Genomic DNA, 15,667 nt, shown 5'->3' on the forward strand with positions numbered 1-15,667 from the left:
CATCCTTGATTGAGACGGTCAAAAACTTTTTCGTAGGTAACACTGGTCGACAGTAGATCACAAACTTTGACCACTTGATCCATTTCCGAAGGATTTTGGCCCGCTGATTCCGAATCTGACTTCGGAATTGCTGTAACACGTACAGTTTTTGAGAAAAATAAGGTTTTATTCACAAAATTTCATATTTTTATAGAAAACAAAATGTTGTCTTAATATTTATAATTTTTTTATCTGCTCATCATAACCAGTATTTAAATTCAATAGATTTTGATTCACTGATTCAGAATCTGACCTAAGAATTTTTGTAAAACGTATTTTTTTTGAGAAAAATGGGGTTTTATTTACAAAATTTCATATTTTTTAAGAAAATATACTATTGTCTTTTTAATTTCCATTTTTTATCTCCTCATTTTAGCCAATATTTATATTTATTAGATCTTCATCCACCGATTTGGTAACTAACCTTAAAATCTCTGTAACACGTGCAGTTTTTGAGAAAAATGGGGGTTTATTCACAAAATTTCATATTTTCAAAGAAAATAAAATATTGTCTTTATAACTTTAAAGTTTTTATCTACTCATCTTAATTCATATTTTACATTTAAAAGATTCTATTTCACTTCTTCGTATTCTCACCTATGAATTTCTGTAACACGTAAAATTTATGAGAAAAATATTTTATTCACAAAATTTCATATTTTCATGGAAAAACTATTGTCTTTATAATTTTATTTTTTTATCTGCTCATCTTAACAAATATTTATGTTTAATGGATTTACATATACTGATTCGAAATCTGACCCAAGAATTTCTGTAACACGTACAATTTTTAAGAAAAATAAAAGGAAAGCACAGTCTGGGTAGTTGCCAAACTGGGCAGCTTCAAAGTTGCAAATATATTTCGATTAATTCAATAGCATATACAAAAAAAAATGATCTACTTACATTTCTGGGTAACAACCTTATTAACCTGCGCTACAATGGGGTTTTATTTTTTCTCAAAAAATTCACGGGTTACAGAAATTCTTAGGTCAGTTTCCGAATCATTGGATCAAAATCTATTAAATATTGGTTAAGATGAGGAGATAAAATTTTAAAGACAGTATTTTCTTTTCTCTAAAAATATGAAATTTTGTGTTTTTTTCTTAAAAGCTGTACGTGTTACAGAGATTCTGAGGTCAGTATATGAAAATCTATTAAATACAAATATTGGTTAAGATGCGCAGATAAAAATATGAAAATTATGAAGACAACAGTTTATTTTCTATGAGAATATGATTTTTTTTGTATAATTCCATTTTTCTCCAAAATTTTACGTGTTACAGAAATTCTTAGGTCAGATTCTGAATCAGAATATTAAAATCTTTTAAATACAAATATTGGTTAAAATGAGCAGATAAAAATATTAAACTTATAAAGACATATGAAAATATGAAATTTTTTGAATAATTCCTACTAAAATTTTACCTGTTACGGAAATTCTTAGGCCACATTCTGAATCAGTAGATCAAAATCTTTTCAATAATAAAATTGGTTATGATGAGCAGGTGGAAAATTTAAAATTATAAAAACAATATTTTATTTTGTATGAAAATATGAAATTTGTGAATAAAACCCTATTATTCTCAAAAATTGTACGTGTTACAGAAATTCTCAGGTCAGATTCCAAATCACTATATGAAAATCTATTAAAACAAATATTGGTTGAGATGAGCAGATAGAAAAAATTAAAATTATAAAGACAATAGTTTATTTTCTATGAAAAAAATAAAATTATAAAGACATCAGTAGTTTATTTTCTATGGAAATATGAAATTTTGTATTTAAAATTCTATTTTTCTCAAAAATTTTACGTGTTACAGAAATTTTTAGGTCAGATTCTGACTTAATGGATCAAAATTTATTGAATATGAATATTGGTTATAATGAGCAGATGAAAAATTTGAAATTATAAAGACAATATTAAGTTTTCTCTGAGAATATGAAATTTTGTGAATAATACCCTACTTTCTTAAAAATTTTACGTGTTACAGAAACTCTTAGGCCAGATTCTGAATCAGTGGATCAAAATCTATTGAATAAAAATATTGGTTATGATGAGCAGATGGAAAATTGAAAAATATAAAAAAAATATTTTATTTTACACACTCAATCTTGGTTTCCCTGTTCGGTAATTTATTTTACGGTTTTTGATCCACAAAATATTGCTGAAGATCAGTAAATGTGAATGAAAAAGCTGAAGACTCAGTACTTTTTGACGTTTTACTGAATACCGTAACATTGCATACCGATAATTCAGCAAAAAATCAGATTTACTGAAAAGAATCAAAAGTCAGTAAAAATCAAGTACCGACTTTTCGGCATAAGATCACTTTCACTGAGTTTTCGTCAAAATAAAATGTAAACATTCAGCTGCGCGCGCATCTAGCTGTCAAAATAATATTTCCAAAGATGAAGCCCGCAGATCCAGATTCAACGACGGCATCGAATAAGAGAAGATTCTTATTTAATACTTGTTATTCCGATTCATGCGCTCATGCTGCTTTTTTTTGGTAAGTATTAGGAGGCATAAAACTTGAACCATCTACCGGGAATAATTGATTAGGCAGCTTTCGGTTTAGCCACTTCAGCTGCTGCACGGGTTGTGTGCCAGCAGGATACTCCTGCGGCCTTGTGCATTGCTTTTCAATATACAAAGAATTCATTCTGCTGGAGTTGTGGCAAACTTCTGTACTTTACGGCGTTTGTAATCTTTTCATGCAAACCTGGCAGAAGCAACTACATCGGATGCTGGAAACAAATTGAAATTGAAAGATTTAGAAAACATGAACCTGGGGAGGGACCAAAATCTTTTCCAGAACTGAAAAAGTCAGTAAAAAAGAAATAAACAAAAAAGCTACCGAAAAAAGACAGTAACTATTACTGACTAAGTCAGCTTTTATTTTGACAGCTTAATTTTTTTGCTTTACTGAGTTTTCGGTATTTACAAAATATTACTGAGTTAACTCTGCTGTTCAAAAACCCAGTAAAATTTTACCGACTTCGGTAATCGAATCTGAGTCGAATCGAATCTATTGAATATGAATATTGGTTATAATGAGCAGATGAAAAATTTAAAATTTCAAAGACAATATTAAATTTTCTTTGAAAATATGAAAATTTGTGAATAAAACCCTATTTTTTCTCAAAAACTGTACGTGTTACAGGAATTCTGAAGTCAGATTTGGATTCAGCGGGCCAAATTCCATTAGAAATGGAACAAATGGTCAAAGTGCGTGAAAAAAGTTTCAATTTTGTCGACTTGTGTAATCAATGAGCACCAGGTAGAGAGACTCTTTGAATTCATTGATTTGTTCCAGGATGATACGGAGCGTGACCAGCGGTCGGAATTTTCGCTCATTCTCACGAAAATAGAATTCTCCCTCACGCCAATTTTCAGCGAAAATCTGGCTTGAGAAATCTCCCGCACAAAGAGCAGAGCGAAAACATTTCTTCACTCACTCCAAGGGGTTGGTCACTCGGCACATTGTGCCCGGCACACATGCCGGCACATCTCGGCACACATGCCGGCACATCTCGGCACACATGCCGGCACAATTCGGCACACATGGGCACAACAATAAAATCCAACGTTGCTCTATAGAATCAACCTGTCAAAATGCTCACGATTGAAAAAAACCGTTTATTCACATTTTTATCAAGTATGCTGGGTTGGATTTTGTTTGTAAACACCAATCAGATCAACAACATTCGACAAAAATTGACAGGGTGTTTCATTAGCGCAAAAACATTCAAAGAAAAAAACCCACTGGGCACGTGCGGCACACCTTCGACACGTTCGGCACACTTGGGCACACACTGAAAATTATCCGGCACAGTTTTGGCACACATTGGCACACGCTCAAAAATAATGGCACAAACGAAGTGTGCTGAATGGCCAACCCCTTGACTCACTCCCAAAGGTGCGAGAATTTCGTTTGCCCTTTGTCGGCCGATCGACAACGGACCAGATCTTTACCGTACGGCAAATCCTCCAGAAATGCCGTGAATACCAGGTCCCAACGCACCACCTGTTCATTGACTTCAAAGCGGCATACGATAGTATCGACCGCGCAGAGCTATGGAGAATCATGGACGAAAACGGCTTTCCTGGGAAGCTGACTAGACTGATTAAAGCAACGATGGACGGTGTGCAAAACTGCGTAAGGGTTTCGGGTGAACTATCCAGTTCATTCGTATCTCACCGGGGACTGCGACAAGGTGACGGACTCTCATGTCTACTCTTCAACATCGCGCTGGAAGGTGTGATGCGACGAGTCGGGCTCAACAGCCGGGGAACGATTTTCACAAAATCCGGTCAATTTGTGTGCTTTGCGGACGACATGGACATTATCGCTAGAACATTTGGAACGGTGGCAGAACTGTACACCCGCCTGAAACGCGAAGCAGCAAAGGTCGGACTGGTGGTGAATGCCTCAAAAACAAAGTACATGCTGGTAGGCGGAACCGAACACGACCGGATCCGTCTGGGTAGTAATGTTACGATAGACGGGGATACTTTCGAGGTGGTGGAGGAATTCGTCTACCTCGGATCCTTACTGACGGCTGACAACAACGTGAGCCGTGAAATTCGGAGGCGCATCATCAGCGGAAGTCGGGCCTACTACGGGCTCCAGAAGAAACTGCGGTCGAAAAAGATTCACCCACGCACCAAATGCACCATGTACAAAACGTTAATAAGACCGGTAATCCTCTACGGGCACGAGACATGGACCATGCTCGAGGAGGACCTACAAGCACTCGGAGTTTTCGAGCGACGCGTGCTAAGAACGATCTTCGGCGGTGTGCAGGAGAACGGTGTGTGGCGGAGAAGGATGAACCACGAGCTCGCTGCACTTTACGGCGAACCCAGCATCCAGAAGGTGGCCAAAGCTGGAAGGATACGGTGGGCAGGGCATGTTGCAAGAATGCCGGACAACAACCCTGCAAAGCTGGTGTTTGCAACTGATCCGGTTGGCACAAGAAGGCGTGGAGCGCAGAGAGCACGATGGGCGGACCAGGTGGAGCGTGACTTGGCGAGCATTGGGCGTGACCGAGGATGGAGAGCGGCAGCCACAAACCGAGTATTGTGGCGTACTATTGTTGATTATGTCTTGTCTTAATGATGTGGAACAAATAAATGTATGTATGTTTGTCGGCCGATTATGTTGTCTTTCCTTGACTCATATGACGCCGACGATGATTGGTTTTATGCATTATATTTTCTACACCCTCTGTGTGGTTGGCGTGGTGGTGTGGATAGAGTGCGCGTGTCGCGTATGTTTTTAGTAATGTTCCAGGTTCGAATCCCGTCGCGGGCACAATTTTTGTTAATCTGCTTTGAAAAGATTTTCGTGAAAAATGGGTGAGAGAAAATTTAACAGAACGAAAAGAAATTATCTGCAGGTTGAAGCGATTTTCAGTTATCATGAATCGCTACTCTCGAAAGAAGTGCTGGAGGGGAAAAGTGTTCCTCAAGCAGAATAGTGAAAATAAGCTCTCCCACCGCCGTGAGAATAGCCATATTTCGTATCGCTGAAACGAAAATTCCGAACCCTGAGCGTGACAATATGGTCCACACAGAATCGTCCGTCACGGAATCCTGCTTGCTACCATCGGAGAGTTGCGGCAATATTCTCCTGTATTCGGTTGAGAATCACTTTGCAGAGAACTTTAAGAACGATAAACAGTAACATGATGCCCCGCCAATTATCGCATACAGTAAGGTCACTCTTTTTGGGTACCTTGCATCCAGTCGGCCGGAAATGTAGCCGTTTCCCATATGTTGCAGAATAATTGATGCAGTAATTGTGTGGATACTACGGGGCCAGCTTTGATTTCATGCTACGGATGGCTGTTTCTATCTCCTGCACTGATGGAGCTTCGGCGTTGAAACCTTGGCGGATCATGCTGAGATGTTGATAGCGTGGCCGACACTTGAAAAAGGCTTCCAAAGTGCTCGAACCAGCGTTTCAACTGGGGTCGGTCAGTAACTGTCCAGACGTGTCTTTCACTGGCATCGTAGTATTCATCTTGGTCCCACTAAGGCGACGTGAAACATCGTAGAGGAGACGGATGTCGCCGATGTTTGAGGATTTTTTGCCTTCGTCGGCTAGGGAGTCCGCCCACGCTCTTTTGTCCCGTCTACATGAGCGTTTCACTTCCTTCTCGAGAGCCGAATAGCGCTAATGGGCTACGGCTTTGGCTCCTCGTGTTTTCGCTCGCTCTATAGTGGCCTTGGTGTTCCTTCGCTTCTCTATCTTCCTTCAGGTATCATCTGTGATCCACTGCTTTTTCCGGGTGCGTAGCTCTCTCAAATTCTCGTCTGTGGCGATGAAGGCATTCTTGATGGCACTCCATTGATCTTCTACGCTTCCACCTTCTGGAATATTCGCAGCACGATTTTCCAGCTCCTCGACGAAGGACCTTTTCCCCGCAGCGTCTTCCAGTCGACGTGTGTGGAACCGCCGCCCGATTTTTTCCTCCTGTCGATGGATCCTACCAATACGCAGTCGGACCTCGCCGATGGTTTATCGGAGATGATGGTCGGACGCAATGTCGGCGCTACGTTTGTTCCGCACATCAAGAAGGCTCCGTCTCCATTTTCGACTGATGCAGATGTGGTCGATTTGATTTTCCGTGACGCCACCATGGGAAACCCATGTCACTTTGTTCACTGGTCGATGAAGAAAGAGCCAATCACCATGTGATCGTTGCCACAAAACTCTGCAAACAGCGCTTCGTGCGACCATGGCGTCCCATGACGTGCTCATAGTCCGAGTTGTCGGAACCAACCTTCGCGTTGAAGTCACCAATGACGATCTTGAAATCACCTTTCGGAACCTTGTCCACGACAGCATTCAGTTGGCTGTAAAAGTTATTTTTGTCTTGCAATTCGGCAGCGTCGGTTGATGCGTAACATTAGATCATGGTAAGGTTTCCAACCCGTGTTCTGAATCTGGCTACAATTATCCTCTCATTAATAGGTTCCCACTAAGTGTAGAATAAGCTCAGTGTTAAAATACACGTTCGCTTGGAAGCATGAGGTAGGAACTTGTGAGGACCAGAGCTACTGACTCACCGTTTTGCAGCCTTGCAGATATACTTATGAAATAATACGATAACATATCTTCAAAAGTTCAGAGTGCACTTTTTGAACTTATCACCGAAAATATAAAAATGGATTGTCGAACAACTTATTGAATTACTTCCAATTTTTTTTTGTAAAATGCAAATAAATGAATGTTACATACATACATTTATTTGTTCAACATCATTAAGACAAGACATAATCAACAAGAGTACGCCACAATACTCGGTTTGTGGCTGCCGCTCTCCATCCTCGGTCGCGCCCAATGCTCGCCAAGTCACGCTCCACCTGGTCCGCCCATCGTGCTCTCTGCGTTCCACGCCTTCTTGTGCCAACCGGATCAGTTGCAAACATCAGCTTTGCAGGGTTGTTGTCCGGCATTCTTGCAACATGCCCTGCCCACCGTACCCTTCCGGCTTTGGCCACCTTCTGGATGCTGGGTTCGCCGTAAAGTGCAGCGAGCTCGTGGTTCACCCTTCTCCGCCACACACCGTTGTCCTGCACACCGCCGAAGATCGTTCTTAGCACGCGTCGCTCGAAAACTCCGAGTGCTTGTAGGTCCTCCTCGAGCATGGTCCATGTCTCGTGCCCGTAGAGGATCACCAGTCTTATTAGCGTTTTGTACATGGTGCATTTGGTGCGTGGGTGAATCTTTTTCGACCGCAGTTTCTTCTGGAGCCCGTAGTAGGCCCGACTTCCGCTGCTGATGCGCCTCCGAATTTCTCGGCTCACGTTGTTGTCAGCCGTCAGTAAGGATCCGAGGTAGACGAATTCCTCCACCACCTCGAAAATAACCCCGTCTATCGTAACATTACTACCCAGACGGATCCGGTCGTGTTCGGTTCCGCCTACCAGCATGTACTTTGTTTTTGAGGCATTCACCACCAGTCCGACCTTTGCTGCTTCTCGTTTCAGGCGGGTGTACAGTTCTGCCACCGTTCCAAATGTTCTAGCGATAATGTCCATGTCGTCCGCAAAGCACACAAATTGTCCGGATTTTGTGAAAATCGTTCCCCGGCTGTTGAGCCCGGCTCGTCGCATCACACCTTCCAGCGCGATGTTGAAGAGTAGACATGAGAGTCCGTCACCTTGTCGCAGTCCCCGGCGAGATACGAATGAACTGGATAGTTCACCCGCAATCCTTACGCAGTTTTGCACACCGTCCATCGTTGGTTTAATCAGTCTAGTCAGCTTCCCAGGAAAGCCGTTTTCGTCCACGATTCTCCATAGCTCTGCGTGGTCGATACTGTCGTATGCCGCTTTGAAGCCGATGAACAGGTGGTGCGTTGGGACCTGGTATTCTCGGCATTTCTGGAGGATTTGCCGTACGGTAAAGATCTGGTCCGTTGTCGACCGGCCGTCGATGAAGCCGGCTTGATAACTTCCCACGAACTCATTTGTTTTAGGTGACAGACGACGGAAGATGATCTGGGATAGCACTTTATAGGCAGCATTCAAAATAGTGATCGCCCTGAAGTTCTCACATTCCAAATGGTCGCCTTTCTTGTGAATGGGGCAGATTACCCCTTCCTTCCACTCCTCCGGTAGCTGTTCGGTTTCCTGGATCCTGACTATTAGCCGATGCAGACAGGTGGCCAACTTTTCTGGGCCCATCTTGATGAGTTCAGCTGCGATACCATCCTTACCAGCTGCTTTGTTGGTTTTGAGCTGGTGAATGGCATCCTTAACTTCCCTCAGCGTGGGAGTTGGTTCATTTCCGTCCTCCGCTGCACTGGCGTCGTCGTTCCTTCCGTTGCCGTGGGCTCCCGTGCCTACGTTCTCCACGCCGTTCAGGTGTTGATCGAAGTGCTGCTTCCACCTTTCGATCACCTCACGTCCGTCCGTCAAGAGGCCTCCGTCTTTGTCCCTGCATATTTCGGCTCGCGGCACGAAGCCGTTGCGGGATGCGTTGAGCTTCTGATAGAACTTCCGTGTTTCTTGGGAACGGCACAGCAGTTCCATTTCTTCACACTCCGCTTCTTCCAGGCGGCGCTTTTTCTCCCGAAAGAGGCGGGTCTGCTGTTTCCGCTTCTGTTTGTAACGTTCCACGTTCTGTCGAGTCCCTTGCTGCAGCATTACCGCCCTTGCGTTCTTCTCCTCCAAAACCGTTCTGCACTCTTCTTCTTTATTCTTTTTTCTTTATTGATATAATTCAACGGACTTATAATAGTCTAATTGAATGTATACTTAATCTAAATGCACTTCAATTTTGATACAAATAATACATCCTCACTTCATTGACATTCAAAAACTTTTAAAAAAATGAACATAATTCCGAGAACATCAATAATTACATTTTAAAACAACTACCATCTACTATTCAATTACAGACTATGAAAAAGAATTACGCAGTATCAGGTCTCCACGAGTTTTCTAACATTGTCGCACTCAGACTCACTGGCACCTAGACATCGCGAAACCATCAGCTGGACATCTCCCTCAGAAACGCTTCCGTTAATGTTGGATAGTACTAAAGCGAACTTCTCATCTCCGTCTGTTGAAATGGAATACCCTTCCGAGCGCTCCGAAACTTCGATCGAATATGACGGTTCTCTGCTAGAGTTTGTTGTACTTTTTCCGCTATCAGGTCGTCTAGTCGGAGTCGAATGTCGCATTACAGAGGTCATTGCGCATTCAGTATTTGAAGCAAGCACAGCCCTCGTCTGGCAACGCGGCTTCGAGATTCTGCGCGTATGCTGAGGCGACATCCGGTTGCTTCAGTCGGTCTAGGTTGTACCGTGGCGGTCGCCGGTACCGTACATTGTTGATGACGGAGAGTTTTGGGCGCAGTTTGACCATCACCAAATAGTGGTCGGAGTCGATGTTGGCGCCACGATAGGTCCTGACGTCGATAATGTCGGAGAAGTGCCGTCCGTCAATCAGAACGTGGTCGATTTGAGATTCCGTCTGCTGTGGTGATCTCCAGGTGTAACGATAAGGGAGGCTGTGTTGGAAAAAGGTGCTACGAATGGCCATATTTTTGGAGGCGGCGAAATCAATGAATCGTAGGCCGTTTTCGTTCGTTTGCTGGTGGGCGCTGAACTTACCAATCGTCGGTCTGAATTCCTCCTCCTGGCCTACCTGAGTGTTCAAATCTCCTATGATGATCTTGACGTCGTGGCTTGGGCAGCGATCGTACTTGCGTTCTTTTTTTTTTTTTTTTTTTTTTTTTTTTTTTTTTTTTTTTTTTTTTGCGTCCTTGTCATCCTCAGTACTTCCGGAGTGTAGGCTGTGCACGTTTATTATGCTGAACCCGCGGTCCTTCAGTAGATCGGCGAGTATGCGGGTGCTCCCAATGTAGTTGAGAGATCGGCAGTTCCACGTACCGAGTTTCCAATCGCAAGTCCTTTTTGTTCGCTGGGGTCGTTGCCGTTGGTCTCGGTTCGTATTATTCTGTTGCTGATTTTCCGTTACAATGGATTTTTACGGCTGGCTCGTAGGGCCTGACACCAACCTCCTACTTTCCGGAGGACCATAGTGCAGAGTTGAGCTTAGAGTCCTTCCCTGGCACTCGGACGTAGATCAGCCGCCCCAAACATGGGGATCAGACGCTGTTGTGAGCCGCTCCTCCTGGAGAACAGACGCTCAGGTTTGCCGAAGCAAACCCCCCCTTCCCTGTCAGCCTACGACCAAAGTTCCCACCGGGGTTGATTACCCGATCTTCCCTAAAGGTTGCTCATAGTTTCCGGCCGGTACCGCGTGGAGGTATGGATAGGAGTTGCTGGGCAGAGGCTAGTGGATCACAATGGGATCTGAATTGCGCAGCATACCCAGCCTTTACCGTGCCATAAATGAATGTTATGGATATTTTTCAAAAATATTGCGGTAAAAATACAACAAGTTATTTACTTAATTAAATGCTTTTAAAACAGTTTTCAATGGAAATTCGAAAAAAAACAGAAACTCTTAATAACATGCGTAAGTGATGGTTTGAGAACTATCAAAACGAGCCAACTTTTAAAGAAACTTTGAAAAAATAAAATCTGCAAATAGACATTAAATGCTAAGGGGCGCAAATCTGGGAACTTGACAAGGGCACCGCCGTGAAACCACGCTACGGTTGCGAATGGTTTACGGAATTCGTAATTTAATGAACAATTATCTACCTGGAATTTAACATATCTGTACCAGCTAATAATAACTTTATTTCCTTCACAGCGCAAGATCTAACGCCATCTTCGGAGAGTGGCTTCCGCGATCCCTATGTTCGAATGTACCTGGATAGTGATGAAGAGCACCGTACATTGCAGACGGCTGTTCACCGCGCAGAAACTCATCCCTATTTCGATCAACATTTTTCCTTCCCACTGAAGCCCAGGAATCTGGTTAAAAGTAACTTCATCTTGCAGGTAAGTGTAAATACAGAAGATTGAATATAATTAAACAAAAGCTATAAAACTTACGTAAACGTAACACTGACTAAGAAATGTTACTTCGCAATTCATATATCTATCATTTTCTTTTTATATTTTCAATAGCTACTCGACTACGATCGGTTTTCTCGAGACGAGGTCATTGGCGAAATCAAATTTCTGCTGAACACGCTGGATTTGTCTGGTTGCGAGATATGGGGCGACCTGATTGCGGTTCGGAAACCAGTGGAACATTCGCCGGAGTTGCTGATATCGTTGAGCTTTTTACCACAAGCGGAGCGACTCACGGTTGTGGTGATGAAGGCTAAGAATCTGCACGTTCTCCATGATCCGTTTGTGAAGGTTGCTGATTAATGTTGTTTGAACTTGTTTTCAGAAATTTAAATTCATTTATCTGCTCGTTCTAGTTGTACCTGATTATCAACGATAAGCGTGCAAAGAAGCGTAAAACTAGTGCCATTCGAGCAACGGACCCTGCAAATCCCATCTGGAACGAAGCGTTTACCTTTGATCTGCCGGCATCTCAAATGCAGGACGCCGGAATCGAGCTGTTTGTGACATCCAACGAAGGAGAACTTCATGAACCGGGTTGTGCAATTGGGCTGCAAGAGGGCGGAACCGGCTGCCAGCACTGGCAGGATATGATGCAAAACAATCGCAAGCCAATTGCCATGTGGCACGTGCTGAGATAAAATGTGGCTTCTGCTTTTGACGCTACGGAGCAGTAATGTTCGTTCGATACGAAATGTTATGATTTTTTTTATTTGATATCAAAAGGATTGACTCCTTCCAGCCAAGGTTTCAGTCGTTTTTATACGATTCATGGATACAGTTTTGCTATAAGACTACATGTGTATAATCAGCACTAAGATATGCTTGGGCATGTGCTACAAATTTTACAATGAGATAATTTAGTCAATTTATTTATTACAGAGATAAATAGGGATGCACTCGATGAGACAAAGTGCACTACAACTTATGTCGTTAAGCCGTTAAACAATATAATTTGTTAAATTACAGTGGTACACATTAACTGCGCATATTGATTGGTAAACCTTTATAATTCATCTATATATATAAAAATGCAGTGGCATACGTGGGACCGCGCATAACTTGCGAACGGATGGTCCGATTTGGGTCGTCCAAGTTTTGTTCTGTTAGTTTTCACCCAAGGAAGGTTTATGAGGCCAAAAACATGGGAAAATTGCGAGTTTTTGAAAATTGGGTTTTCATACATTTTTAACGGGGACTTGGGCGCTTGGCTAAGACTTGAAACGTCAAAAAACGCAGTAGGCAAGACAAAGTTTGCCGGGGACAGCTAGTATGTTATAAACCTACAGAGTAAATTTATGCCAAATGGGCCCTGTGGTCGAATAACGTTTGACTGAATTATGATTAATCGTGTTACTAACGTTGTTCCGACAAAACATATTCAACACAGATTTTGTCTTGTCAAACATAAACTGTTCATTCCTGACTTACGGTCAAGGAGATTTTTGTCTAAGCTACTTTCTTCTTTGTCTTCTAATGTCTTATGGGAATTTCAAGATAGTTTGCCATGTTTTTATAAAAAAAGCTATGCTGCATTGTTTCACACTGTTAAGAACAATTGTTGCTGCTATTTTTTTTTGCCAGAAATTTGCTCTTTAAACATGGGTTATTTGGCATTCGGTATTCGGCAAAATGGTGTCAACTGTCTCGCAACCGCTAGCTAGTGTCTCTGTCTACAATCATGTATATATTCGTCAGTATAAAGTTCATACAAGGTAGGAATTTTGTTAATTTCTAGCTTCCCAGCGTTGCTCTAATCAGCCTAAGTATTTTCGTTTGAAATCAATGTTGTCAAACAGACCTTCTTTACACTTTTTCATCCTTATCATCGAACAATTGATCTAAATGCGCCTTCTCTCTAGTTGTTATAATTTTCTATCGGTCCATACAGATCTCCCTTTCAATCATAGTAATTGGTGCGCAAATTGCGCTATCTTAGGCTACACGCCTTTGGCGGTTGCATAAAATCTCTGCATATTGTTTTGGTCCCTGCTTATTTGTTTTTCAACTATCGCAGTATTCGGCAGCCTATTCGTTTTTCTTCTTCTATGGCTATCTTGTGGCATTCTTTGACCCCATCTGAGGAGATATTTCAAATCTCTGAGATTCATCAGATTCTTGAAAGATTTTTTGCCTGAAATTTTTGAATTTATCTTCAGAAATCAGTATCTATTTCGAATCACTATCATAATGTTGCTGAATATACTCGGCGAGATCCAATCACGTGAGTTGTAGGTAAAGTGACCATCTACCAATATGCGTATCACTCTGATCAGTTATTTTGCTCTTATTTGTTACCCCCTTTTGCACCTGCACGATAGATTACAAATGCCGTCAAACGGAACGAAAAATATTGGTAGACTGAGTTTTTGCTGCAGCAAATTAAGAACTTATGAATCATAACGTCATGCTTAGTTTATATCATAGTATAGCATAGTTTATATAAGCAGATTCAACCAAATATATATTGACAAGTATTAGAGCTTAAATATAAATATTCATATATATGAAATAAAGGGAATTTTATATATCTTACAAGAATGAAAACATGAATCTAAATCGTACAGCACACAAATGGATGTGAATTTTAAAATTAAAATTATTTTATACAACAGATTAACAACAGTTAAACAATTTGTAAAATGTCTATTAGCACAGTGTTCTGTGACAGAATGGTACCATCTAGCAGATATATTTATTTTGCCTAAAACAGTTATTGTGCTCCAAAATGAATTAGTAGCTAGGTATATTGTGAGATCATTAGATTTTAAAGCCTAAAATGTAGAAAATCCTGAATACACCTGCAACAGTAAAAAAAAGAAACATTTTATTATGTAAAATTGCGTTGTTGAACAAATAGTATATCGAAAAGTTATCCACATATATTTTCGGTACTAACGATGGGAATGTTCAATACACTACGAGTGTCGTAAACGCATAAAAATTTGACGTTCCCGATGCATAAGAACAAAAAAAAACTATCAATATTATAAAACATTTCTTCTGGCTTTTCTGTCAGCGCTTATATTTTGAAAATAGTTTATTTCACTCTTTTTTTTTATTTCATATAATAAATGATTTTTTGTTGTAACGAAACATTTCATAAATAAATGTGCATTTCTTTCGATTAATAATGCGCTCGATTGTCTGCTGTTTATTGTTTCTTGCCCAAAAAATACTTCACCTTATTACCACACTTCATAATTACTTTTCGATGCACTATTTATCATATGATTCCAATAAAATGCCTCAATGTGTATTAGAAGCTAGGCACGCAGTTTTTTATTTCCATCCAGACATAATTATGATCTATCCAGTACCATGACCACAACGCAGTGAGATGTACCAAAAATCCCAACTTTGGCAATTCTAATGATGCACTGAATGATAATCCCAAATACATCTGATCTGGTAATCAATCTTCTGGTGTTTGTTTTATTTTATCCAAAAACTACTTATCTTATCGAGATAATCTTTTTCATGTTCTTCAATCACTAAATAAAGTCATGAGATGCTTCAGTGCGAGTTCAGCTCCTCATTTGAGTTCGACAAGCGATAACTAACTCCAACCTAGAGTTGGCCGAAGCAAGTGCTTTAAAAACAGCCTGACTATCTGAACAAAAGTATAATACTTTGCCTATTACGTGCTGTTGAAGTGCTGATTGCACTCCGCACATGAGAGCAAACATTTCAGCCTGAAAAACAATGCAGTGTCTACTATGTGAGTTAGACTGATATAGCCTTAGCTCACGAGAGTGGACACCAGCACATGCTCGACCTTCGAGAAGGGAGACATCAAAGTAACATTGGTTTATTGATTGATTTGTTTTTATTATAGAGACTTTCAGCCCATCAAAGTAACATACGATGCCGTCTGAAATACTTCTCTCCAGATGACCGGATGTCCACTCTTCCCGGGAAGAGAATTTCGTGGTAAATGTTCTATATGGATTACAAGCAATTGTAAGATCAATTGGATCAAGGACACTATTTTCCCAATCCACCAAAAGTGGAAACAACGAGATGTGTGTTGATCTGCGGTACACAGGAGTTTCCTCTGGTATACCGAGTACCGGTAGGTGGTAAGTGCAAGAAAATGCTTCTTGTTTAAGAT

The 15,667-nt window shown here is 41.1% G+C and overlaps 1 protein-coding gene across 6 annotated transcripts in view; it reads left to right on the top strand.

Moving 5' to 3' along the window:
- The window catches only part of LOC115253721 (synaptotagmin-6), a 98,976-nt gene extending 84,004 nt beyond the window's left edge, over positions 1-14,972 (top strand). For all 6 annotated transcript variants that reach the window (XM_062859960.1, XM_062859956.1, XM_062859955.1 and 3 more), the window contains 3 exons: positions 11,288-11,478; positions 11,608-11,844; positions 11,910-14,972. In XM_062859960.1, the coding sequence (XP_062715944.1) occupies positions 11,288-11,478; positions 11,608-11,844; positions 11,910-12,194 (713 nt within the window). In that variant the 3' untranslated portion in view covers positions 12,195-14,972. The remainder of the gene's footprint in view (positions 1-11,287; positions 11,479-11,607; positions 11,845-11,909) is intronic.
- Positions 14,973-15,667: the final 695 nt, after the last annotated feature.

This window comes from Aedes albopictus, chromosome 3 (genome assembly GCF_035046485.1).
Source record: "Aedes albopictus strain Foshan chromosome 3, AalbF5, whole genome shotgun sequence".
Classification (NCBI taxonomy): Eukaryota; Metazoa; Arthropoda; class Insecta; order Diptera; family Culicidae; genus Aedes; species Aedes albopictus.